At 36.0% G+C, this 27411-nt stretch overlaps 3 protein-coding genes across 3 annotated transcripts; all 3 read right to left on the bottom strand.

The window, feature by feature from the left end:
• Positions 1-1067: 1067 nt before the first annotated feature.
• LOC111444194 lies at positions 1068-5834 on the bottom strand. Its single transcript, XM_023082195.1, has 9 exons — positions 5341-5834; positions 5062-5252; positions 4065-4246; positions 3690-3974; positions 3561-3619; positions 3436-3472; positions 3279-3350; positions 2168-2495; positions 1068-1538 (listed from the first exon to the last, which is right to left on the bottom strand). Exons 1-9 carry the CDS (start codon positions 5483-5485, stop codon positions 1185-1187), a joined length of 1653 nt encoding a protein of 550 aa, XP_022937963.1. The 5' UTR covers positions 5486-5834; the 3' UTR covers positions 1068-1184.
• Positions 5835-8536: 2702 nt separating this feature from the next.
• LOC111444245 lies at positions 8537-9707 on the bottom strand. The gene is made up of 4 exons (XM_023082270.1): positions 9678-9707; positions 9324-9569; positions 9096-9236; positions 8537-9012 (listed from the first exon to the last, which is right to left on the bottom strand). Exons 1-4 carry the CDS (start codon positions 9687-9689, stop codon positions 8674-8676), a joined length of 738 nt encoding a protein of 245 aa, XP_022938038.1. The 5' UTR covers positions 9690-9707; the 3' UTR covers positions 8537-8673.
• Positions 9708-16683: 6976 nt separating this feature from the next.
• LOC111444178 (uncharacterized methyltransferase At2g41040, chloroplastic) lies at positions 16684-20802 on the bottom strand. The gene is made up of 8 exons (XM_023082169.1): positions 20617-20802; positions 20100-20200; positions 19860-20000; positions 19575-19656; positions 18790-18983; positions 18558-18669; positions 18049-18153; positions 16684-17024 (listed from the first exon to the last, which is right to left on the bottom strand). Exons 1-8 carry the CDS (start codon positions 20767-20769, stop codon positions 16896-16898), a joined length of 1017 nt encoding a protein of 338 aa, XP_022937937.1. The 5' UTR covers positions 20770-20802; the 3' UTR covers positions 16684-16895.
• Positions 20803-27411: the final 6609 nt, after the last annotated feature.

Raw genomic sequence — 27411 nt, 5'->3', positions numbered from 1 at the left:
TTTTTTTTTTTTTTTTTTTTTTTTTTTTTTTTTTTTTGGAAGATAATACATTTTGGTGGAGAGATTTAGATTCTAAGTTAAGAAATGAAGAGAACCCACAAATTTTGATGTTGAATTCGTTGATAAAATGGAAAAAAATGACGAAATGATTAAGTAAATTTTAATTTATCTATTCGGGTATAGGGTAGGTAGTACAGAAAATATTCGGTTCATTTCGAAAGATTGAAGGTTTGGTTATTATATCTTATACCGTGAGAATGGATTTTGGAATGTTAAGATCCAAGATCGAGAGGGAAATAGATCGGATTGATTGAAGGTATATAACTTAATCTATTGAACTATACTCAGGATAGCAACCGAGCTTAAGAATCTACTTTCTGAGACTTTTTTTTTTTTTTTTGTAATAGCTCAAGATATTGTTTGTTTTTGTCTGTTACATATCGTCGTTAGGTTCGCTGTTTTAAAATGTGTCTATTAGGGAGAGGTTTCTCTACCTTTATAAGGATTTTTTTGTTCTCCTCTCCAACCGGTGTGGGATCTCACAATCCATCCCCTTTCGGATCCAGCATCCTCGCTCGCACAGTTTCTACACCCTAATAAGAAATGCATCCACCTCCCTTTGGGGCCTAGCGTCCTCGCTCGCACAGTTTTCACACCCTTATAAGTAATGCATATACCCCTTTGGAGCCAAACGTCCTCGTTGGCACAGTTTCCACACCCTTATAAGAAACGCATTCATCCCCTTTGGAGCTCAATGTTCTCGTTAACACACCGATCGATGTCCAGCTCTAATACAATTTTGTAATGGCCCAAGCCCTGACCTGTTATGTATCGCCTATCAACCTCACGATTTTAAAACATATCTGTTAGGGAGGAGTTTCTACACTTTTATAACGAATGTTTTGTTCTCCTCTCCAACCGACGTAGGATTTCACATTTTTCCACCCAAATTCTAAATATGTTTGTGAATCCTGACCCAATACTCTTTAAAATAAGTAAAGCTTCAAAAATTTGTTCATTAAGAGACATAAGGCAACCATTAAAATCACATCAAGTCATCAAATAGATGAAACTCGTCAGCTCAGATATCATTAAATAATGTACATTGAAATGAAAACACTCTAAGAGTGTTTAATATAATACATATGGGATTGAACGAAACTGACCGGTGCTTCAGTCGATATCTAGCTACGAGTTCGTGCAATAAACTGCTTAGTATAGACTCGATGTCGTCGCTCTCTTGCATATATAATCCAGAAGATGAGGGAGAGCATGACAGAACCAGACATCATAAGCAACCCAACGTATGTCAATTCCATGAACAGTCGGAGGCCAGGGCAATGATTTTTACTGATGTCCATAAACACTTGACGAACAAATGTACAATCTATGAGGTCCACAAAGAACGGTCCAAACCGATACAAACCATAACTCACGCTTGCTGCAGATGTCATTTGGTTGTACAATGTTGGGGTCAACCGGCCAGTTGTGGCGCAAATGTCATTGCCTGAAACTTGACAAGTGAAATCCCCCCAAACCTGCAAGCAACAATCCGAGATCCCATTGAGTTATCCGAACAAAAACGCATCGTTTTTGTGATGTCCCATGTTGGTTGGGGAGGAGAACAAAACACCCTTTATAAGGGTATGGAAACCTTCCCCTAGCAGACGCGTTTTAAAGCCTTGAGGGGAAGCCCGAAAGGGAAAGTCAAAAGAGGACAATATCTGCTAACGGTGGATCTGGGCCGTTACAAATGGTATCAGAGCAAGACACCGAACTATGTGTCAGCGAGGAGGCTGCTGTTCCCCAAAGGGGGTAGACACGAGACGGTGTGCCAGGACGGACGTTGGGCCCAAAGGGGGTGGATTTGGCGGGAGTCCCACATCGATGGAAGAGTGCCAGCGAGGACGCTGGCCCCGAAGGGGGGTGGATTGTGATGTCCCACAATGGTTGGGAAGGAGAACAAAACACCCTTTATAAGGGTATGGAAACCTTCCCCTAGCAGACGCGTTTTAAAGCCTTGAGGGGAAGCCCGAAAGAGGAAGCCCAAAAAGGACAATATCATCTAGCGGTGGATCTGGGACGTTATAGTTTTTGACGTCGTCGTCGTAAGTGTTTCAAAAGCTACCTTGTTTTAGCTATAGCTTTAACATAGAAGATTCTTTACCTTGGGAGCTTTGCTCGGTTCTACTTCATTAGCCGAGCAGTTACGGTTGGTGAGATCGGAATTGAACGGAATGCAAAGGGGTGGCACCGACGGGCCAGATTGGTTATAATTCATAGGGGGCTTGACATCTGGAGGAGGGTTGGCATTTGTGAGTGTGTTGATCACTCCATTGACCAATCTGACGAGCTGGTAGTTCACATTCATGGTTACTGTCTGAATTTCTTTGGCAGTGGCCTTTTCGACACAAGGAAGAATCTCATCTAATGCTGTGTGGGCTGTGGGATTCTGCAGCCAATCTTCCATCGCAACACACGTATCTCCAATCACACTAATGCATACAAGGAAAAGAACATGATCAATTCAGACAGCTGACAGAGACAACATTCAACAAAATAAGAACATTTCACCATTGAATCCGAACTCCTTTTAACTACCTATCATATTGAATATCCTACGAGTTACGAGGATGAGTATATTGTATGTTGAGGATTGTTGGGAGAGGAGTTCCACGTCGGCTGATTGAGGGGTTGATCATGAGTTTATAAGTAAGGAATACATCTCCATAAGTACGAGGCGGGGAAACCAAAAGCAATGCCATGAGAGCTTATGCTCAAAGTAGACAATATCATACCATTGTGGAGGTTCGTGATTCCTAACATGGTATCAGAGTCATGCCCTTAACTTAGCCATGTAAATAGAATCCTCAGATGTCGAACAAAGAAGTTGTGAGGCTCGAAAATGTACTCAAAAGTATCAAACAAATGATGTATTTTGTTCGAGGGCTCCAGAGAAGGAGTCGAGCCTCGATTAAGGAGAGGTTGTTCGAGGGCTCCATAGGCCTCATGCGAGACTCTATGGTGTACTTTGTTCGAGGGGAGAATTTTTCGGAGAGGAATCTCATGTCGACTAATTGAGGGATTGATTATGGGTTTATAAGTAAGGAATACATCTCCATTGGTACGAGGCCCTTTGGAGAAACCAAAAGCAAAGCGATGAAAGGTTATGCTCAAAGTGGACAATATCATACCATTGTGAGGTTCGTGATTCCTAACACTGTAATCTTTCAACATACATCATTTCGATTAAAAAAAAGCATCATGGAGATTCTTACTTATTTAGAAGAAGAGAAACCGCGCACAGAACGAACGTGACCGTAACAAGAATCCAGCCAAGGATTGCCAAGCTACAGCCATTAACAATGAAAGTGTTCAATAGATTACAATATGTTATGATCAACCAAGAAAATGGAACAGTTGATATATACTTACCTGTATACAATACACTGCAATCCCAAAATGGAACATACTGAATCATGTAGAGAAAGGATTGAACAAAGGTTCCAATTATGATCAGCTCACATAATTCATAAAGCCACAGAAATAGAAACACTTACAGAATCCAACAAATGCCAATGCGAGCATAACAACAGCAACACAAATGAGCATGATTCGCCTGCGATGAACAGATATCGGTTAGTCGGAGCACGGAAAGCACTGGAATTTGATACAAGAGTTATACTTACGTTGTATCCAAGACTTTCTGTATGCTGTTAGAGCTAGCAGCAGTTGTATTAGTAAGAACGGAAGAAACAGAACTGATAGTTGAGTCCATGTCGTCAATTCCTTCCTGGATGTCTTCAGGCAGAACTATGGAATTGACTCCAATGGATTTTGCTGCAGAAAGGTGAACGGACACATCCTCGAGATTTTCAGCTATGAAATCTGCCTGATGTACTAGATAGTCCAACGTGCTTGATATATGGAAATGAAACTGGCCTTGACCAACGTAGAACACGATGCATCCGAGACTGATTCGAAGAACAAAAACGAATATAGATATCTTCATAGAGGCAGATTATAAGATTTAGACAGCAGTTCGGAGGGAAAGAGATGTTTACGTTACTGGGATGGTCAAGAATACGAGGAACGCAAGGGAGAAGGCATAGGCTGTTCGAGAATAGCCATAAGGCTCCCTCGGACAACAGCAACGACAAAGACAGATGATCAACAAGCATATCGCAAAGAGCATGAACCAGGCAATAGCAGTGGCAAATAAGGGAGCAGCAGTAAGACCAACAGACTGCATCAGATTGAAACAGGACAGAAAGCTTCATGGTTAACATAATATTGTCAAAGGACTTGAGAAGTAATGAAGGTGGGACCCAAAAACAGGAACCCAAGTTCATATTTAGCTTTAGTTAACAACCAAACCGAGCTCAACCAAATTAGCCAAAGAATTAAACTTCAACGGATCGTATTTCAGATTGAGGATGGTTGGGAGGGAGTCCCACATTGGCTAATTAATTAGATAATCATGGGTTTATATGTAAGGAATACATTAACATTGGTATGAGTCCTTTTGGAGAAATCAAAAGCAAAACCACGAGAGCTTATGCTCAAAGTGGACAATATCATATCATTGTGGAGAGTCATAGTTCTTAACATGGTATCAGAGCTACACCCTAAAATTAGCCATGTCAATAAAATCCTCAAATATCGAACAAAGATGTTGCAAGCCTCGAAGGTATATTCAAAATTGACCCAAATGTTGAACAAAGGGTGTACTTTGTTTGAGGGCTTTAGAGGAAGAAGTCGAGCCTCAATTAAGGGGAGGTCGTTCGAGGGCTACATAAGTCTTAGGAGAGGCTCTATGGTTACTTTGTTCGAGGGAGGATGGTTGGGAGGGAGTCGTCCCACATTGGCTAATTAAGTAGATGATCATGGATTTATAAGGAAGGAATATGTTTCCATTGGTACGAGACCTTTCGAAGAAACCAAAAGAAAAACCATGAGAGCTTATGTTCAAAGTTATATCATATCATCGTCGAGAGTCGCGTTCCTAATGTATTACATAGCCATTGCAACTTATAGAAACCATTGAGATAATGAACTTACAGCCCAATAATGTTTGTTGCCGATATTCCATCCACCCGTATATGGTTTAAAATTTGCAAGGGGGTCTGTCCTGTTAGTTCTTTCCCTCGCCAAAATCAGAGACGAGTTCGCAGCAGGGTTCTGTTCCGCAAGGCTTCTCCGACTCCTCCATGGCTCCGAGACCTTAAAAACCTCTACCCCACCAGAGTTCTCTGCATTAAAACAAAACCCAGATAAGAAAATCCTCAGATTAAACAACATTGGAGTTTTTTTTTCACAAAAAATATGAAAGATGAGTACCGGAGATGGGAATGGCGGTGATGGAAGAATAGGAGAAGAGGGAAAGAGAGAGAAGAAGAAGAAGGGAGATAAAGGAGGTGGGTCGGAGGAAGAACATGGTGGGAATGTTCTTCAATTCAGAATGGTTTCTCTCTCGATTTGGCATTTCATCATACAGTTGGGGATGTTAAATAAAACAAAGGAATTACAAATTTGGGGCAGAGGAACAAACAATGGACAAATTTGGGGTGTTTTGTCCAGCAGGAAATTCCTGTACAATGATCTTCGTTTTTCCTTTTTCTAAAATCATCCCTCGCTGGCCTTCTTCCCTTCCTTCCAATTCCTTTGGCGATCATTATCTCTCCCCTTTTCCACTTTCTGGGAAAATCTCCTAATTTTCTCGAGAAAATTTCCAGTTCCCCCCTTAAATGTACAACCCTAACCATCCCGCATCGTACGAATCGGACCGAATGGCAACTATTATAAAGATTAAAAGAAACGAAAATCCAAAACGAAAATTACCGCGGTTTTAGGGATTTCGGGAGAAAAAAATGGGTTCGTGTTGGCGATTGGCGAGAACGACCAATGAAGAAGTTGCCGGCGATTAACGTGGATGAAAGATAACACGAAAAAGAAAAGACGGCGGCGGCGGCGGCGATAGAAACGGGCAGCGTCCACTCCATTTAGTGAAATCTCTCTCTTTTACAAAGTTTCTTCACAGTTTATTCCCGCCATTTTTCATTGTTAGTTAGGCACTTTTTTTTTTTTTTATCTAAATAATTTTTTAACACGGAATTATAATTTACTGTCACCGCTAATAGATATTATTCGCTTTGGCCCGTTACATATCATCATCAGTCTCACAATTTTAATACACATCTACTAAGAAGAGGTTTTCACACTCGTTCCCTCTCTAAAAAGGTGGATTGTGAGATCTCACATAAGTTAAAGAAGATAACGAAACCTTCCTTAAAGAGCGTGAAAACCTCTCCCGAGTAGACGCGTTTTAAAATCTTGAGGGAAAGCCCGAAAGGGAAAGTCCAAAGAGAACAATATCAATTAGCGGTGGGTTTGGGCTATTACATACACCGACCTACGACTACTTTTCGTTATTTGCAAAAGGCCCCTGTTTCTGTTTCATAGTTTTCGAAAATCCTAAATTTTAAATTTTGACTTCCTTTCTACCCAAAAATCTTCGTAAACTCGTGTTATTAATATAACACTTGAACCCAATGTCGTACGTCATATCAATAAACATCTTATAACGACGTTATGATAAAAAAAATAATAATAACGTAGGGACTAAATTGCAATAAAACATAATTCTTATGCCAAAATAGTAATTTAACAAAATTTATGGTCTAATTAAGTGCAATATTTTTATTGTTTTATTATCATTAAATTAGATGTATTAAAAAATGTTAAGTACGGATTTGACCAGTCAAATCATGGGTTTTAATTCCTTGTTTAATACATTTTAAGTCAAAGATGAGAGTTTAATCTTAGTTTATTCATTACAATATTGATTTGTTCATACAATAACAAGAAAAAGCAAGATTTGAACTCAACATCTCCTCTCAAAAGTAGAGAAAAAAATGTCCTTTTCATAACAACAATCAAGAAAGTGTTTAACATACCAAACCTATACATATATAGCTGCTAATTTACTCGTATAGAACACGTTCAAACCGTTGTAAAACGCCAGATATTGTTGTCCCTTTTGGGTTTTTTTTGGAACTTTCCCTCAAGATTTGAAAATGCTTCTACTAGGGAGAACTTTCTACACTCTTATAAGGAATGTTTTGTTCTCTTCTCCAACTGATCCACCTCCTTGGGGGTCTAGCGTTCTCGCTGACACACCGCTTGGTGTCTCTGGCTCTAATACAATTTGTAACAACCCAAGCGCGCCGCTAATAGATATTGTCGTCTTTGGGTTTTTCGTTTCGGGTTTCGCCTCAAGATTTTAAAACGCGTCGACTAGAGAGAGGTTTCCACACTTTTATAAGGAATGTTTCTTTCTCTTCTCTAACCAATTCACCCCCTTAGGGATCCAGCGTTCTCGCTGGCACACCGCTCAGTGTCTAGCTCTAATACCATTTGTAACAGTTCAAGCTCACTGCTAATAGATACTGTCCTCTTTAGGTTTTTTCTTTCGGGTTTCACCTCAAGATTTTAAAATGCGCCCACTAGAGAGAGGTTTCCACACTCTTATAAGGAATGCTTCGTTCTCTTCTCCAACCGATCCACTCCCTTAGGAGCCCAGCATTTTCGCTAGCACTCCGCTTGGTGTCTGGCTCTAATACAATTTGTAACCGCCCAAGTCCACCGCTAATAGATATTATCCTCTTTGGATTTTTCCTTTCGGGTTTCGCCTCAAGATTTTAAAACACGCCCACTAGGGAGAGGTTTCCACGCTCTTATAAGGAATGCTTTGTTTTCTTCTTCGACCAATCCACCCCCCTTAGGGGTCCAGCGTTCTCGCTGACATACTGCTCGGAATCTGGCTCTAATACTATTTGTAACAGCCCAAACTCACCGCTAATAGACATTGTCCTCTTTGGGTTTTTCATTTCGGGTTTCGCCTCAAGATTTTAAAACGCGCCCACTAGAGATAGGTTTTCATATTCTTATAAGGAATGCTTCGTTCTCTTCTCCAACCAATCCACCCCCTTACGTGTCCAGCGTTCTCGCTGACACACCTCTTGGTGTCTAGCTCTAATACTATTTGTAACAGTCCAAACTCACAGCTAATAATATATTGTCCTCTTTAGGTTTTTTCTTTTGAGTTTCCCCTCAAGATTTTAAAACGCACCTACTAGGAAGAAGTTTACATGCCCTTATAAGAAATGTTTCGTTCCCCTCTCCAACTGATACGGGATCTCACATAAAACAATTTGGAGTAGAGGCAAACCGGCTAGAATCGCAATCAAGTGAGCATACACGGACAAGTGATATGCATAACTTAACAAGCTTAGTTTCTGCACGCGTTATGTTCGATTGGTGAAAGAAAACCTCACCTAAGGTCCAACGGAATATAACAAAAAATAGTAATAGAGTTTGAGAACACTACACGGCTCAACAAGTACGCCCACAACCGTCTTTTAATAAAAAACAAGTAGAGATATTTGAACGTTTGATTTCTTAATCGAGAGCATCACAATCTTATATAAAATGGGTATTGTAATATATAATGTATTAGAAAATTGGTGAAGCCAGAACTTGGAATTGGGAGCCACGTGAAGCCATTAAGACAAACCCTCCGACCAATTGATTGATTAATTAGGGTTTTGAGTCAAATTGTCAAGAAAAAAAGTCAGCCATTTAGATGAAAAAAAGAAGGGTTTTTTGTGTTTCTTAACACAAAGGAGAACGATGAGGGATGCCTTTCCTTCTATTGATGCTTATACTCGTTGTCATGTCTTCGTTAGAAATTTTCGAAGTAGATCTTCCGCACAGATAAACACCGGTTCTTTTCTTTCGAATTATGGGTGTGTGAGGGATGCTCATGGTTTCAGATCCTGAAGACGACGAGCTCATCGGTTCGTCGTAGTCGACAATGGTGGAATGAGGAGTCTCGTTCGTCATCTCGTCGTCTCCCATGTCTTGAACTAAAAAATCCATACTGAGTGGGAGAGAATTACACGGTTTGAGATATGAAGATAAGTTCCTCTTATGCTTCAGAACGAAATCCACCTGATGATCATATGGTTCAAAATTCAAATCCTTTTGATATTAATGTAAGAACGGATCAAATTTCAAGTTTTAGAAAAGAATACCTTGCATCCAAGGGAGCAATGAATATAAGGTTCTTGGAGACTTCGAGCACAAGAAGTGCAGTAATTTCCCGACCCTTTGAATTGTCTATTTTGAGGTCTTTTCTTGATGAACACCACTTTGGCACTATTAATGGTATAAGGCTAAGAACAAAAACAAAACCATAGACTAAGAACACGAACACAAAACCATCAGAATTCAAGAATTCAAAATCTTTCCAAGATACTAACCTGAACGTTAGAACAATCTATAAGTTTTTGAAGATCTTCGAGTCGAACAACGTCATGATAAACATATCGACGAACTTGAAGAAGGCGATGAAACCGGTGCGATGATATACAATGAGGGCAAATACTAATACAGCAATCTAAACAACAAATGTTCTTCTCGTTCTTCTTTGCTGTCTCGTGAAATGAACATCCCACGAAGAATTTCTGAGTGTAAAGTGCTTCTAACCATGCAGGCTTTTGAATTCCCTGAAAGAACGTCATCATTAAACGAAATCTCGAAAACCCATCATGAATTGAACAATCAAAACGCAAAAAAACACAAATTCGAAGAGAAAAATGAGAGAAAGTTGATACCATGATTGTCATAAAGCACTTGAAAATTTTGAAGAGATGGAATAGGGCAAAGATGAAGAGAGAAAATGAGTATATATTGAGTTACAAGAAGGAGCAAAGGACATAAAAATTAAGTAAATTTATTCCTTGGGGAACTACACAACATTTTGTCAATTGGGAGAAGTAAGATAAATGAGGAAGAACATGGGTGCTGTTCTTTGTGTCTCCCATTTATAAATTTAAACAATTGTCACTGATCTTCTTGGCTTGAGTGCTTAACTAATCTCTTCTTGAATTAGCTGCTTTCGCTCGAGAATTCGATCCATTCAAACTATTCAATCGAAACTAGATTTTTTTCAATTTGAATTAGGTTGAACTTTTGAATAACTGAAAATTTGAGTCGATTCGCGGGTTGATACTCTTTTGGTTAAGTCAGCTCAGTCAACTTGAAAATAGAGTTACAATTCAACTATCTCGTACCCTACTTTTAAGATTATTACGAAGATTAAGAATATTTGATATTTGTAACCAATATTAGTGGTGTGTTGTGAGATCTCATATTGGTTGGAGAGGGGAACGAAGCGTTCCTTATAAGGGTGTGGAAATCTTTGCCTAGTAGACGTGTTTTGAAATTGTGAGGCTGACGGCGATACGTAATGAATCAAAGTAGACAATATCTGCTAGTAATGAGCTTGGATTGTTACAAATAGTATCTGAGCCAGACACTGGGCAGTGTGCCAGCGAGGACGCTGGATCCAAGGGAGGTGGATAGTTAGATATCACTTCAGTTGGAGAGGGGAACGAAGTATTCCTGATAAAGGTGTGGAAATCTTTCCCTAGTAGATGTGTGGCAATACGTAACGGGCCAAAGTCGGCAATATCTTCTAGTGATATGCTTGGGCTATTACAAATGGTATTAGAGTCAAACACCGGGCGGTGTGCCAGCAAGAACACTGGCTCCCAAGGGGTGGATAATGAGATCTCACTTCCGTTGGAGAGGAGAACGAAGCATTCTTTGTAAAAGTGTGGAAACCTCTCCCTAGTAGACGCGTTTTAATGTTACGTGCATTATGGATAAGTAGAATTTTAAAAAAAAAAACAACCTAACATAAAAATAGAGGGTTGTGTTGGAAACTTTATTTGGATCGCTCGGGTCACCAACTCAACCAACTCAAAATTTCGAGGTTGTCCCAGAAGCAATTATTAAAGAGTAATTAGAGGAGAATAAAAGGGAGAAAGAAAAAGACAAGACAAGGAGTCCCATGGTGCACAGTGTTCAATAGGAAGCGTTGTTGGTCCCATAGACAAAGTTTATAAAATAGTAAGAGAAGTTGAGTAGGTTTTGACTACACATAATGAGTGTAAAGAGAACAAAAAAAGGGGGCTTGTCTTCATTTAGTGGTGTCAATATCAAACTCATTCATACTATTCAATAAGGAGTAGCCTTATTAAAACCCTAATATCACCTCAATTTTAAATTATATTATTGATTTAGAACGTGAGTCAAAAGATTGAACGATAATTGTTCCCTGTATGGAATTTGGACTGAAAGGACAAGTTCATAAACAAAAAGCTCTGGTCTTCGAGCTACGAGTTTGGGATCTGAATTCGATATTTGATAGTCATGTCGTTCCCTTGCATGCTCGTGACATAACAATGTTACGTATTTGTCTCAAATTGTTTCCGAGCATGATTTTTAGGAGGTCACGCAATATGTAATTGTTTCAAGTCAAGCACGCTTAATTCTAGAGTTCTTAAGAATGAGTTCCTAAGAAAAGCTTAAAAGAGTTAAAAGTTACTACCTATACCGATAAGGTGCACTTTCTTTTTCGATGGCTCAATCATAGGAACTCGAAAGTTAAACGCTCTTAGCTTAGAGAAATTCTATGTTGGGTGACCTATTGAGAATTTTTTCAGGAAGCCTGTGAGTGAGGAGGACCTATGTTGGTTCCTAGGGATAGTCTTCACTATTAGAAACGAGGAGTAAGTAACGTGACCATGTTGTAGGGAATGTCAGAGTCATCCGGTGCCAAACCCAAATTTCGAATCCTTGTGCAAATCATGGGTATAGGTCGTTACAATCAATCTCATTCAAATCTGGTCTCGGTTCATTCATGTGTTCCTACTTTCCTAGGATGTCGCAATAGCCCAAGTTCTTCCAAACATGACCATGTCGTAGGGAATGTCGGGGCCAACAGGTGTCGAATTCGGATTCTGAATCCTTATGCAAATCCTGGGCATATGTCGTTATAATCACTCTCATTCAAATGTGGTCTCGGTTCATTCACGCGTCCCTACTTTCCTAGGACGTCACAATAGCCCAAGTTCTTCCAAACATGACCATGTTGTAGGGAATGTCGGGGTCATCAAGTACCGAATCCAGATTTTAAATCCTTATGCAAATCCTAGGCATTCGTCATTACAATCACTCTCATTCAAATCTGGTCTCGGTTCGTTCATAAGTTCCTACTTTTCTAAGACGTCGCAATAACCCAAGTTCTTCCAAACACATTCAAATTAGGGTTTTGAATTTGGATCAAAAAACCGAAAAACATTACTTTTCAAAGTTGTTGTACATACTTTTTAGCTCCAAATCCCTTGTATTATGTCTCTTCTTTTTGCAAATAATGGAGATGGAACAAGACATATATTCATTGTACCATGAACTCCTGGTTTAAAGGAATCAAACATGGAAACCAAACACAATTCAAAAAATAAAACCCCAACCACTCCACTAATGAAAGAAAATTACATAAAAAAATAACCTTGTTCTTCAAAAATTTTGTGTGGTTTAATAATGTTTGCTTTGTTTTGTTTTGTTTTATGTTTTTTTTTGAAACTATTAACTAATATGTTTGACAGAGAGACAAGCACAACTCACAAAGCACTAGTTTTAGGGCAAAAATGAATAGCTAACCCTAAATTATTGTTTTTTTGGCTTCAATTTTTAAGGAACAACATAGAAAACTCCCCACATTTAAATATGTTGTCATTTTTTTTGTTTGTTTTTTTTTTTTTTTATGGCTCTATGTTCTAACCAAGGGTTGATCTCGGGGTTCGCAATTTTACTTTGCTAACTAAGCTCGTTTTAAATTTAGATTTTGAGTAAAAATGATCATGTTTCTTTCGAAAATTTAGATCAATTTCCATTTTTACCCTCTAAATTTGTGACGTTGTATGTCAAATTTTGCCATAAACTTGTTTCTTTCAAAGATTTGGACTTTGGATCCGTCCCGTTCAACTTTTTGGTAAAGTTGAATTTAAAGGGTATTTTGGGATTTCCATTTTTTAACTCGGTCACGTTGTATATCAACTTTGACCTTAAACTTGTAAGTTTATCAAATTGAACCCTGGACTTCGTTAAACGTTGCAACCTCTATCATCTATTGAACTATTCATTGGCGGCATATGAGAATACTTTCTTAAGACAAGGAGAGGTGATCTCCAGAACGAGAAGAAATTGAATTTCATGCTCGATCTATTGCTTCTACCTCTACTCGATGCAGGGATCTAGGCTCTCACTAAAGCGACTGTAGTTTTGATAAGCAAATTGAAGAGAGCTCTAACGGGCCTTGGAGGACCAAACCCACTTATGTGTCAAAATACAAACCGAGTTTATATTGGTAATTAATTAGCATAGTTCAACGGAATTTGACGTGTATACTCAGGTAATTAAGATAGTTTAAATTTAAATGCATATTAAACCCAAAATTTAAAATTAAAAGTTGAAAAATTAATTATTCAATCCAACCATAAATTATTTTTAAAAAAATTAATTGTTTAAATGAGTTATAAATACATTTAAATAAATTATTATTTGTTTGAGCAAGTACTTTTTAAAAAAATAATAATAATAATTTAAGCATATGCCTAGATTAGATATAGCATTGAGAGGCTAAAATATGTTTTAATTTTTATTATTTTAATGCCCTAAACTAAATAATATGTTTCCTTTTTTTAAGGAATAATAATACCTTTCTTACTTGTGAAGGAAAAAAACAGATCATAACATATAGTTCAACCGGTTAAAACATATATTTTGGGTAACAGTTTAAGCTCACAGTCAATAGTTATCGTTCGTTTTAACCTATTACGTATTGTCTCCAACCTCACAATTTTAAAACGTATCAATTAGGAAGAGATCGTTCGCTTTAACCCATTACGTATTGTCGCTGTCAGCCTCACAATTTCAAACGCGTTAGCTAGGAAAAGGTTTCTACACCTTTAAGGAATGTTTCGTTCCTCTCTCCAGCCAACGTGGGATCTGTTAATTTTAGAACGTGTCGGCTAGGAAGAGATTTCTACACATTTAAGGAATATTTCGTCGTTTTTCTCTCCAACTAACGTGGGATTTCATATTTTGAAAATATTTTTGAAATCATAACGAAGTTTTAAAAAATTTTACGTAACATTTAGAAAATGTTTAGCATCATTTAGGTATATATTTAGTTGATTTTTGGAATTTTGTTCCTGTTTTGAATATAGATAGAAACATTGTTGACGACACTAATCTTTGTTGACGTACGATGATCATAAGAACGCACGTCGTGTAATGGGGTTGTGTTGAATAAGCCTAGAGGGCGTGTGAGACACGTTCCACTGTCTATCATATCGTTCGTACCTCACGTTGGAGCATAGAAGGATTTTTTTTTTCTCATTCGTAAAATAATATAATACAAAAAAAAAAATTTACTTTATTTGTGGTTAAAAAGTGAAAAAAAATATAGAGTTAATAAAAGTTGAAAATAAATGGAAGTTTCGGTTGATAAAAGCAAGTAAATAGTCCAATTAAAATTGTACCCCACACGTGCAAACCTGATCATCGAATCAAATATTTTTCTAATTTATTCTTTTTTAAACTCTTCTATATGAAGAAAAATATTTTTAAAAATAAATAAATAAAAGGAAAAAAATGGGCAACCCCACGTGCGATGACAAAAGAAAAAAAGAAGCACATAAAACCTGGTCACGTGCAAGAGATCTATTCTTGGTTCCTCTAATCAGGTTCTTATTGATTTTCAAGACCGACTCTTTCAACGGCTCAAACATCCATCCCGTTCGTGTTTCACTCGCTCTAATGTATCTGTGTGTTGGTTCAAACATCTATGCTTGTTAGCGTTTATCGACGAACTGATTCTATAGCATACTAGTTACCGAAGATATAAACGTCGATAACAATATTAGAGCTTTAGTTAGATGGTTATATCAATAAAACTTCTAATTCAGCCAATTTGAGCATAGTTCAATGGATGAAGTATCAATTAGTATTTTCTAAATTATTCAATCTCTTTACCTTGCAATTCTTTAACTTAAAAAGACCATACAACTTCTAATTCGAGCATAATTCGATTGATAGAATAAATATCATCATTCTATCGACGGTTCAATCATTCACTTTTACAAACGGTAAATATACTACTCAAACGCAAAATAATTGATAAACTAGTGTGAGATCCCCACATCGGTTGGAGAAGGGAGTGAAACATTTTTTATAAAAGTATGAAAATTTCTTCCTAATAGATGCGTTTTAAAACTGTGAGACTGACGACGACACATAACGGACTAAAGCGAACAATATCTCCTAGCGGTGGACTTAGGCTGTTACAAATAGTATTAGAGCCAGATATCGAGTGGTGTGCCAACAAGGACGTTGGGCCCCAAGGAAGGTGGATTGTGAGATCTCACATCAGTTGGAGAGCGAAACGAAACATTCTTATAAATATGTGAAGACCTCTTCCTAATAGACACATTTTAAAATTGTGAGGCTGACGACGATGCATAACGGACCAAAGCGGATAATATCTGTTAGCGGAATATGTTATAACTTGTTTAAATTAGTATAATTACTATGATTAACTTGTTTTTTCATTTTTTTTTCATTTTTATTTTTAAGAAAGCTATGAAAAAAAAGTTGGTCAAAGGTCAAAGAGGGGGGAGGAGAAAGGCGCGTGAGTAGCGCACGTGGGGATTGGACTGGCTTTGTGTCAGTCTGAATTCTGAAACCCCCACTTCTTCTCCTTCCCAATTGCCCGTTCCCTATTTTTAATTGTTTAATCTACCGACCTCCCACCCTCCCCCTTTTTTTTTTTTTTTTTTTTTTTCCCTTTTTTTTTAATTTTTTATATTTATTTTATTTCATTAAATATTGCCATGTTACAGATATTTTTAATTTATTTAAATCCACCGAATTAAACATAAATATATATATATATATATATATATATATATATATGACCTCACAACATGGTAAGTTACTGTACATTTGGTTAAGCAATATATTTTTTAAATAAAATATGGATAATTTAAAGCTATATCATCACCTATGTGGCGTTATAGCATTATGTTTAAAAATTAAGAAAAAAATTGCAATAAATACCTTAAGTTCTTCGCATGGTTACAATTGTTGGATGAAAGTCCTAATTTATGAAATGATCGTGGGTTTATAATCAAATAATACTATCTCTATTGGTATAAGGCTTTTTGAGGAAGCTCAAAGCAAGAAAGTTCATACTCATCTAACATGGTATCAAAGTCATGCCCTAAAACTTAGTCATGTCAATAGAATTCTCAAATGTCGAACAAGGGACTCCAAAAAGAAAAAGGTGTCGAGACTCGATTAAGGGGAGGCGTAATTTGTTCGAGGGGAGGTATTGGATGAAAGTCTCACATCAACTAATTTATGGAATGATCATGGATTTATAATCAAGGAATACTATCTCTATTGATATGAGGTCTTTTGGGGAAACTCAAAGCAAAACATGAGAGTTTATGCTCAAAGTGGACAATATATATCATTGTAGAGAGTCGTGTTCATCTAACAACAATCACACCCTTTGATACTTTAATGTTTAAATTTAATCTATAAACCCCTGAACTTACAAAATCACAATTAATCATTCAAATAAATATTGCAAAGTGCACAAACCATATACTAAATTCAAACTCCTACATTAATTTTTTGTTAAATTAATGATTAATGTTATATTTTTTAGATCTTATGGAGTTCCATTTTTCAAAACATGGGTTACTACAAACACAAAGAGAGAAGTATTTCTATTATTATTACAATTTACATGTCTCTTCTCAAGATTAACAGTTGTGGCGTATTTATTAACAAATGATTCTATTCAATTCAATTAATTATCATTTTCAGTTCCAGATATTTCCACAGTATTGTATTCAATCATCGTTATAAAATTTTTAGATATCACAAATGAAGATGAGATTGAGAACTTACATTCATGGCTTCTGAGCAGAGAACATAATGAAAGATTGTTGAATTTTGCTTGAATAGTTAATCAGACCGCAGGATTTGCACAAATCCTCTATTTCTTTCTCTGTTAAGTAGCCGAAATTTTGAAACGCACGCTGCAGCATATATAACTTATAACGCTCAGTGGTTCATCTTGATAATTGAGAAACAGAATTAGAGGAATCTAGAATTTCATCAACATTAATGCAGATTCTTCATAGAGAGAAACTTATCATATTGATTCTCTCGTAGTCATTAAACTGCAATTGTTTAACATATGATGATGGTGAACAGTAATTTATACGGTTGTTTTGGTGGATTAAAACAGAATTCAGGAGTGATACTGAAAAATATAAGCCAGTAAGAGGTTCAATTTACCATTTAGGAAGCTAGTTTGTTTACACGACTTAAAGGACGTCCAAATACTTTATTTGTGAGATCCCACATCGGTTGGACAGAGGAATCAATCATTCTTTATACGGGTGTAGAAACCTCTCTCTAGCAGTCGCGTTGTTTTAAAACTTTGAGAGGAAGCCCATAAGGAAAAGCTCAAAGAGGACAATATATGCGAGTGGTGGGCTTGGGCTATTACAAATGTTATCAGAGCCAGACATCGGATGGTGTGCTAGCAAGGACGCTGAGCTCCGAAGGGGAGTGGATTGTGAGATCCCACATTGATTGGAGAAAGGAACGAGTGCCAACGAGAACGCTGGGCTAGGAAGGGAGGTGGACTATGAGATCCCACGTCGGTTAGAAAGTGGAACAAAGCAATTTTTATAAAGGTGTGGAAACCTCTCTCTAGCAGACGCGTTTTAAAACCTTGAGGGGAAGCTGGAAAGGAAAGCCCAGAGAGGACAATATCTGCTAGCGGTGGGCTTGGACTTGGGCTTGGGCTGTTCCATTATTTATCATTTTGAAGTAAAAAATCAGCAAAATGACAAGAATTATTGGAAAGGAAAATATGCAAGGACGAGCTTCATGTATATAAATGTATGATAACCAAATTCATGACTCTGGGAATATCAATCAGATAACATAAATGTTTGCCATAGCTGTGCTTCTAACTAGTGATAGTAATTTTTCAGCTAATCAGATATCTAGAATTGCAAAAATGAGAGAGAATAGAGATTAAGGGTATACCTCTCTAGAAATTCTTACAAACCAGGGAGTGGATGATGTGTACCGCAAAAAAGTCGTTCCCACAAATACTCCACCACTCCGCATTACACGAGTGATCTCAGCAATCTGATAAGAAGAGTTGAAAGAAATCCATTACTAACCTTATAATGATCCCGACAAGTGAGAATCTGAACTGAAAACGTCGTAAATGAACGTGTCGTTGCTAAAAATATATAAAATACCCCAGAGCTAATTCCTAAAGATTTCAATTAAAACTTCCTAAAACGGATGCTAGTCAAGAAGGTATATCAAAATACCAATGGACCGGTAGAACGTGTCGTTGTTTCAGACGCGACGACATATTTTGTGAATTGAGTGCATAGGATTGTTGTGAAGGGTAAGCTTTGATCACTTCCTTTTACTGGACTAAGTACTAAGAGGAATTGTGGCGAGCATGGAGAGAGAAATTTAAATGATTTCAATGGGTTAATCAAATGATATAACATGATCCTACAAGACAAAATGCTTACAGCATTGGAAGGAGATGGCCAACAATGCAATGCTGCACCAGCATGAACAGCATCCACTGATCCTGATGAAAAGGGAAGCCTAGAGATATCTGCTCTCACAAGAGCAAGATTACTGCATATGTTCCAAAAGAAGATAAACCAATTAGGATAGCCTTCACTTTCTAGGAAGAGGAGAGGGCTTAACAGTATTGCAGTTTGAAGGAATTAATTATAAGAGAGGAAAAGTAATTACCTGTTCAAAAGAGTAGCATCTTTCTTGATGAAATCATAACACTGGAGGAGCATATTCTCAGAAAAATCAAGTGCAATAACACCTGAAAAAGCCTCGGATTTTGCAAATTTTCTGGAAAACAAACCACTGCCACAGCTTGCATCCACTAAAAGACCATCTTCAGCAGATTTAAAATATTCCATAGCCATTTTAAACTGCAATAGTAAAAGATATCAGTCCAAATTTGTAACAACTCAAGCCTACCACTAGCCGATATTGTGCATTTTGGCCCATTACGTATCACCATTAGTCTCATAGTTTTAAAACGCGTCTGTTAGGGAGAGGTTTGCACACCCTTATAAGGAATGTTTTGTTCCCCTTTCCAACCAATGTGGGATCTCATAATCCACCCCTCTTGGGGGCCCAGCGTTCTCACTAGCACACCGCCCGGTGTTTGGCTTCGATACCATTTGTAACAACTCAACCCCACCGCTAGCAGATATTGTTCACTTTGGCTTGTTACGAATCACCGTCAGCCTCACGATTTTAAAACATGTCTGTTAAGGAGAGGTTTCTTCACTCTTATAAGAAATGCTTCGTTCCTCTCTCCAACCGAGGTAGGATCTCACAAAATTCACATTATCCAAGGAAATGAAAAGAGTATACATCCAATACCAAGGCAACTCATGTAACAATACAATAAGACTTGTTTTTCTCCAAAAAATAATCTTTGGAGTGGCATCAAACTATAAATCTAAAATCATCCTACATTTGAATGATAGTGTTATAATTGAGAGGAAGCATACTTCTTCATCAGGGCCGGGGAATCCACTTCGGTTGAAGTTTTGACGCCATCCTCTTTCATACAGAAATGAAACAAGTGGACTCCTGCAAAGTACAAAGACCAGAAGCAATTGAAAATCGTCTCCTTTAGGGGGGAAATGGCTATGATACAATACCCCATCCTTTTACTAGACAAATTGTAATGGTTGACATCAAATTAATACTTAACTGATGAAGCAAAGAAGGAAATCTTAAAAGTGATTGGAATACTAACAAGAAAATTTGAAAAGAAAATATCAGACAGATACCGAAACAGCTCAGTTCCCCCAGGTTTGACTTCAACATATTCCTTCATTCCAGAAGTAACTGTGAGATCCAAAAAGATGTTCTTGCTAGTGTATGACTTATTGCATCTTCCACACTTGAAACCAGACCTATAAATAGCTGGCCTGCAAATTTTCCACTTCACTAGGATCAAAATATCATACAATTAACAAGATGAACATCAGAAGATCAAAGATGGTAGACATCACAATAAATCAACTTACAAGTTGAAACCTGGCGGGCCTTTTCTCAACAGTGGTTCAAAACAAACCGGGCATGAAAACACGTCAATTTTTGAATTACGATCCTGCTGAATGCTTAAATCCTAAGAGCAACAGCAACAACAACAACAATAATCATAACTCCACAATCGACCTAATGAAACAGTTCAAAGTTGAGCTACAATTACGAATTTCCTAATGCTTAAATCCTAAGAGCAACAGAACAACAACAACAATAATCATAACTCCACAATCGACCTAATGAAACAGTTCGAAGTTGAGCTACAATTACAAATTTCCCTAACAAACAAAATCAGGATAGCATTCGACATAACCAACTCCAAATTATAGCAGAATTCAGCCTAATGTCAATCGCAAAGCATACATTTCCAAATCGTCAACTCCAAATCACAATACAATTCAACTTCAACACACAACAGAAATTCATTTGAACAACTAAACATCAAAAATCCGAACCTATAAACGATAATTAGAACAAGAAAGATAAGGTAAAGCCTACCGACTCAAGAACAAGCGTCGAGCTCGCCCGAACAGTAAACGAGAAAGAACGACGACTGGATACTCGCAGAGGAGAACGAAATCGAGTATCGAGAGAAAGAAAATGGCGATTGTTGATTGCAGTTTGACAAGGAAAGAAAGTAGCTACCGCCATGAAAATGGATCGAGAGCTTCTCGGAACTCTATTACTCACTTTTAATATCTCTAGAAATTAATATGTGGATGCCATAACTTTTTTTTTTAATTTTTAGCTTATTTTTCAATTTTAATATTATTGGAAAAATAAATACATTTTTTATTTGGTTGTAAAAATTATTAATTTAGTCTTAATATAATTAATTAAAAAAGTGGGCCCTTATTTTCAAATTAAACAAATATTCCATGTTTTTTTATAAAAAAAAATAAAAATTTATCTCTTTGAAAAAATACAAATAAGAAAAATAAAATTGGAAAAGTGATTAAAAAAATAAAAGAAAGAAAAATGTTATGTATATATATATATGAAATCAAAGGTTGGAACGTGGAACCACGCGCTCCACAGCCGGAATTTTAAATAAAAATAATAATAAATATTTCAAACACTTGAAATAAAATAATTTAAAATAGGATTTTATGAAATTTTCATATAAATGAATAATATTTTTATTTAATTTTTCCCTATTTTAAAAAATGGGAATACTTTGACCCTAAGTAAATGAAGGGTACATGAATGAATCCAAAGCACAGAGATTCTGAGAATAAAATAGCTAAAAAATGCTTGAAAAAGAATGGAAAATTACTACTTATACGAACAATGTGGTCTTCTTTTTTCGGTGGCTTAATCATACTGACCCTATAGTTAAGCTTACTTTGCTTGGAAGAATTCTATGTCGGGTTGCTTTTTGGAAATTTTCCTAAGATAAATGATATGGACCGAACTGTCTCACGACGTTCTAAACCCAACTCACATACCACTTTAATGGGCAAACAGCCCAACCCTTGGAATATACTACAGTCTCAAGTGGTGAAGAGCCAACATTGAGGTGTCAAACTTTTCTGTCGATGTGAGCTCTTGGGGAAGATCAGTTTGTTATCCCTAGAGTAACTTTTATCCGTTGAGCAACGGCCCTTCCACTTGGCACCGTCGGATCATTAAGACTGACTTTCGGTTTAATATAATAGAAAATTGTCTATACCAATCATGTGCATTTTTTTTCTTTTTTTGTTCAATTATAGAAACCCAACCGGTCTAAGTAAACTAGTTACAATGGTCCGAGTGAATCAGTCAACAATCCAAGTGAGCCAGTTAATGGTCGAGCGATGGTCCACATGAACTAGTGGCATACACACGATTCTCCACGTGTGCAAGCGAGTTCCCTTGGCGCTTCCTCCGGTGACCGTGGCGTAGTTCCTCCTCCCTCAACCACGGTGGCAACTATCCCTCACGGTGATTTCCACGTGTGCATGAATTAATTAATTAAAAAAAAACGATTCCTAATAAATAAATAAATAAATATAATGAATTTATCACCCACCCACGTGTAGTTCACGTGAAAAGAAAAAAGAAAAGTACATAACCCCTCAATTACTCCAATTAGCAGCTTTTGAATTTAAAAAAATAATAATTTAAATTAGCAAGTCAAGGAAAATAAATCGTATTAACATAATTATATTTGATATTATTTTAAAAAAAATAAAGCATACGTATTTTACGACGACATGACGCACGTAATCGGCTGGAACGACATGACGATAATGAAAACCAATTCCAACAAACAAGCAAAACATGTTTTCCTGTCTCACCTGTCTTGGGAAGTTGGGATGCATGTTGAAAAAGAAAGACCTTTTTTTAAAATAATTCAACCAAATTGACCGGTCAACGCAAAAATAAATATAATAATTTTCAATCAATACAGACTCTCGACAATGGTATGATATTGTCCACTTTGAGCATAAGCTCTCGTGGCTTTGTTTTGGGTTTCCCCAAAAGGTCTCGTACTAATGGAGAGAGTATTCATTGATTATAAACTCATGATCATTTCTTAAATTAGTCGATGTGTGGGACTTTCATCCAATAAAAATGAGGTGATTTAATCTTGTGTAGACAGTAAAACAAAACCTAAGCAAGTTCGATGCGTAAAAGGAAGACATGGTGTATGATCATATACTATGTTGTCTGTTAATGGGTTGTGTTTTTTTTAATGTAAGTTTGTCACAATGTTCTTGTAAGGTAATTTTGATATTACATTACATTTTAGTGGGAGCTGAAAAGTGGGTTCAAACTTTATTATAAACAATTAATTAAATTCTTGATGTATTTTTATCTTATTATAAGTTAAAACTATAGTCTTTAATGTCACGTACTATTAGTCTCTTATTTTAAATGCAAAAATAATTCAATTATTCCATGTTGGAAGAGACATTGATTTGCATTATAAGCTTATTTAATAGAAATTAATTGAAACTAAATAAGACTTTGACTTTTTAGATTTTCCTAAAAACATGAAGAAATATGTAATGATGGTCAATGAATAGAATATTCAATTAGCTATGGTTGCTTCAGTCGATTCTCGTACTGTAATAGTCTAAGCACATTGTTAGTAGATATTGTCCGCTTTGATTCGTTATGTATCGCTGTCAACCTCATAGTTTAAAACGTGTCTGCTATGAAGAGGTTTTCACACCTTTATAAGGAATGTTTCGTTCTCCTCTTCAACTAACGAGGGTTCTCATAATCCACCCTCTTAGGGGCCAGCGTTCTCGCTCGCACACCGCCCAATGTTTGCTCTGATACCATTTGTAACAGCTAAAACCCACTGCTAACAGATATTGTCTGATTTGGCTCATTATGTATTGTCGTTAGCCTCCCGGTTTTAAAACGCGTCTTCTAGGAAGAGGTTTTCACACCCTTATAAGGAATATTTCGTTATCCTCTCCAACTAACATGGGATCTCACAATCCACCCCTTTGGGGGCCAACGTCCTCGCTAGCACACCGCCCAATGTCTGCTCTGATACCATTTCTAACAGCTAAAACCCACTGCTGACAGATATCGTCCGATTTGGCCCGTTACGTATCGCCGTCAGTCTCACGGTTTTAAAACGTGTTTACCAGGGAGAGATTTTCATATCTTTATAAGGAATGTTTCGTTCTCTTCTTCAACCGATGTGAGATCTTACACAAACGATCTCTTATCTTGGAAGTTGTAAATGATTTATTGTTTCTCCCAACCATTTTTGTTGGGTCACGAGAAAAAGAAAATTGTCAAAGACAAAAAAATCCCTCTAGTACGTTCATTAAAGTTTATTATTTATCGAAGAATGTAATTATCGTTATAATAATATATCTCAATGATCAGATCTTACTAGTATTTTAATTATAGTTTGAATGCTTTGACCCTAAAATTTTATACTATAAGATAAGAATTAAAAAACAAAAACCAACCCACATTCCACCAAGTAATGTATCAATGATTCTATATTCCTTATAAAATGATTGATTTTTTCTCAATATTCAGACCTTGTTCCCCATCTTCATAAGACAAGAACATAAAATATTAAAAAAATATATATATTATCTCTCTTATATATATAATGTTTGCCAAAAAGTTCATTGGGTTCAAGCTGTTCTTGATTTTCATCTTCATCCGCCATTGTTGCACCAGGCGAAGCTTTCTTCAGTTCTTCAAATGAAGCCTTCATCAATGGCGGTTCTTCTTCTTTTCCTCATCATTTCCGAAGCTGAAGGTACCATTCAATTCCTGAGCTGATTTTCTGAAATGGGTTTTGTTTTGTTTTTGCAAAGGATTTGATTGGTGAATAAAAATTTGATCTTTTTGGGTTTCTTTTGTTGAAGGGATTAGGTTGCTTGATAAGAGGATGAGCAAAGAGGATAAGAGAAATGGGGGAGATTTGTTGGGGACGATGAAATGGAGAGCTCCAAATAAGGCATGGAGAAAACCCTATTCTCATTGGCTACCTGGCATTCAAGAGGATTATCATGGTCCAAGAAGCCATAAATCTAGGCACCATTAGGGTTTTTTTTTTTTTAGGGTTTTTCGAGACGTAAATAGAAACCGAACATCGTTGAGATGATGTTATTCGTTTAGTAGGATTGACGGTAACCGATTGATTTAGTTAGAACAAATTATTTGAAGAGCTGATGATTTCGATTGTACGAGAAAAACCAGAATGGTAGAGGTGTTCATACGACAGAGGAACTTATCAACCTCAAACTACCTAACTCAACTCAGAGAAAAACCAGTTGAGTTGGGTCGGATTTTTTAAATATTGAAAAATTCAGGTCGGTTCTTCGTGGGTTAACATTTTTTTGGCTGGGTTAACCTAACCCACCAAAAATTAGGTTACAACCCAACCCAATCTTACCCTACTTTTTCGGATTATTATGAAGATTAAGAATATTTGACGTTTGTAACTGAGGTTAGTGATGTATTGTGATTGGTGAAATTCAGGTCGGTTCGCGGGTTAACACTTGACTGGGTTAACCGAACCCACCAAAAAGATAGGGCCACGACCCAACCCAATCTTACCCTACTTTTAGATTATTATAAAAATTAAGAATATTTGACGTTTGTAACCAAGGTTAGTGATGTATCGTGACTGGTGAAATTCAGATCGGTTCGTGGGTTAACCTAACCCACAAAAAAAAAATGGCTACAACCCACTTAATCTTACCCTACTTTTAAGATTATTATGAAAATTAAGAATATTTGACGTTTGTAACCGATGTTGGTGATCTATTGTGACGGGTGAAATTTTAATTAGAAAGAAAAAAAAAAACAACCCGACAACCTAACTCGAAAATAGATGGTTGAGTTAAGTTGAGTCATGAACTCTATTCGAATTGCTTGAGTAGTCAACTCAACCAACTTGAAATTTTCGTTTGACCCAACAAATGGGCACTCACAAACGTTAGGATAGGTGACAACGGAGTAATTTTTTTTAGTTGTAGCTCGAGAAAATTTGTGGAAATAAATAATTATTTTATCTCCAATTAAATGGTTATAAAATAAGATTTGGGAAATTTTTGAAAGCTAATAGGCTCATAACTCATTTAATATATATTTTTCTCCCGCCATTTTTGTGTTTCTTTGACCACGGTCAACTTAATTAAATAGAAATATTTAATTAAAAGTAGTAGAGAGAATTAAAATTAATTAAAATTAATAAAAATAAAAATGAATATTTTAATATTATGATTATAGTATATGCTCACATTAATCAAGACCAATCTATCTAGCTGGCTACCATTTAATCATATTATATAGTTTAATATTTGGGTTTATTTTATTTTATAATGCTTTTTATGAATATTATATGGTAATTATAATTCATTTTTATTAATGATTAAATAAAATATGATTGTTAATCAAGGAAACGGCAGAATGAAACCCGTAAGGGGCAAGTATACGGAAAATCGGCAACATTTATGGGGTCTTTTTGTCATTTTATATATATTTTTTATTAAATTAATAAAAAATATCATTTAACTTTACTTTAAAATATATCCTTAATTTTTTAAAAGAAAAAAAAAATCTAAAAATACCATTAATTTAAAAAATATTCATTAGTTTCCTTTCATTTTTTAAAAAACTTTCAAAACACCTCTAATTTTTTTTTAAATATTTATTATTCACGAATTTAATAATAAGGTGCCAATAGAAATGTATTATATAGTTCTAAATTTTCATATGTATTTTTTAAGCACAGTACTAACGGTAATATATATATATATATTATTTTTTTTATTTATCCTTCCTTTTTAAGTCGAAGAATATTAATTTTAAAGGTTTAATAAAAAATTTTAATTGCTATTTATAATTTAAGGATATTTTAGAAATAAAATATTAACCGATTTCATCCAAAATTATATATATATATATATTTATTTATTTAAGTTACCGTATTATTGAAACTTTTGAAATTTTAATAATATTTTTAGATCAGATATATAATTTATGGATTTTGTTGATTGAAATTTTTTAATAGTTTTTAGTATTATTTTTTATTATTTAAATTTAGAGTAAATTTTATTTTATGAATTATATTATTTTAATGTATTTCATTCTAATTTTCTATAAATATGTGAATTTGATTTACGGTCACTATAAGGGTTATTATTTATTTCGGTCCCTTATGTATGGCTGATAGACTCATCGTTTTTAAAACGTGTCTATTAAGAAAGTTTTTACACCCTAATAATTTTTAAGATTTAACCACCGTACATAATAAGTGGAGAATATATTATATTTTTTTAACTTTTAGCCTCTCGATAAATGATACGTGTTAAAATAAATTGAATTATACTTGCATGTTTTATATTTGGTTCACAAACATCATAAATCAACAATAAATTAACTTCACTCTGCCCCGATCATCTCAAATAAATATTTTGACCCAATTTTCGTTAATCTTGTCAAATTTAAATAAAATAACGAAAAATAATATTCCAGCTATGAATTTGAAAATAGTTGATAGTGTTAGACGAACACGACTCTCCACGATGGTATGATATTGTCCACTTTGAATATAAGCACCCAGCTCTTATGGCTTTGCTTTGGGCTTCTCTAAAAGACTTCATGCTAATAGAGAGGGTTAAATTAGCCAATGTGGGACTTTCATCATCCAACACCTCCCCTCGAACAAAGTTAGTCACTTCGAGGAGGCTTGACTCTTCTTCTTTTGGAGTCCTTTGTTCGACATTTGAGGATTTACCAATCTATCCGCACAACTAAGTTTAGGGCATGACTCTGATACCATGTTAGACGAACACGACTCTCCACAATAGTATGATATTG

This window comes from Cucurbita moschata, unplaced genomic scaffold (assembly GCF_002738365.1).
Source record: "Cucurbita moschata cultivar Rifu unplaced genomic scaffold, Cmos_1.0 Cmo_Scf00006, whole genome shotgun sequence".
NCBI classification, from domain to species: Eukaryota; Viridiplantae; Streptophyta; class Magnoliopsida; order Cucurbitales; family Cucurbitaceae; genus Cucurbita; species Cucurbita moschata.
Note: the sequence above shows the minus strand (reverse complement) of the source record. Positions and strands in the feature narration are given on the sequence as shown.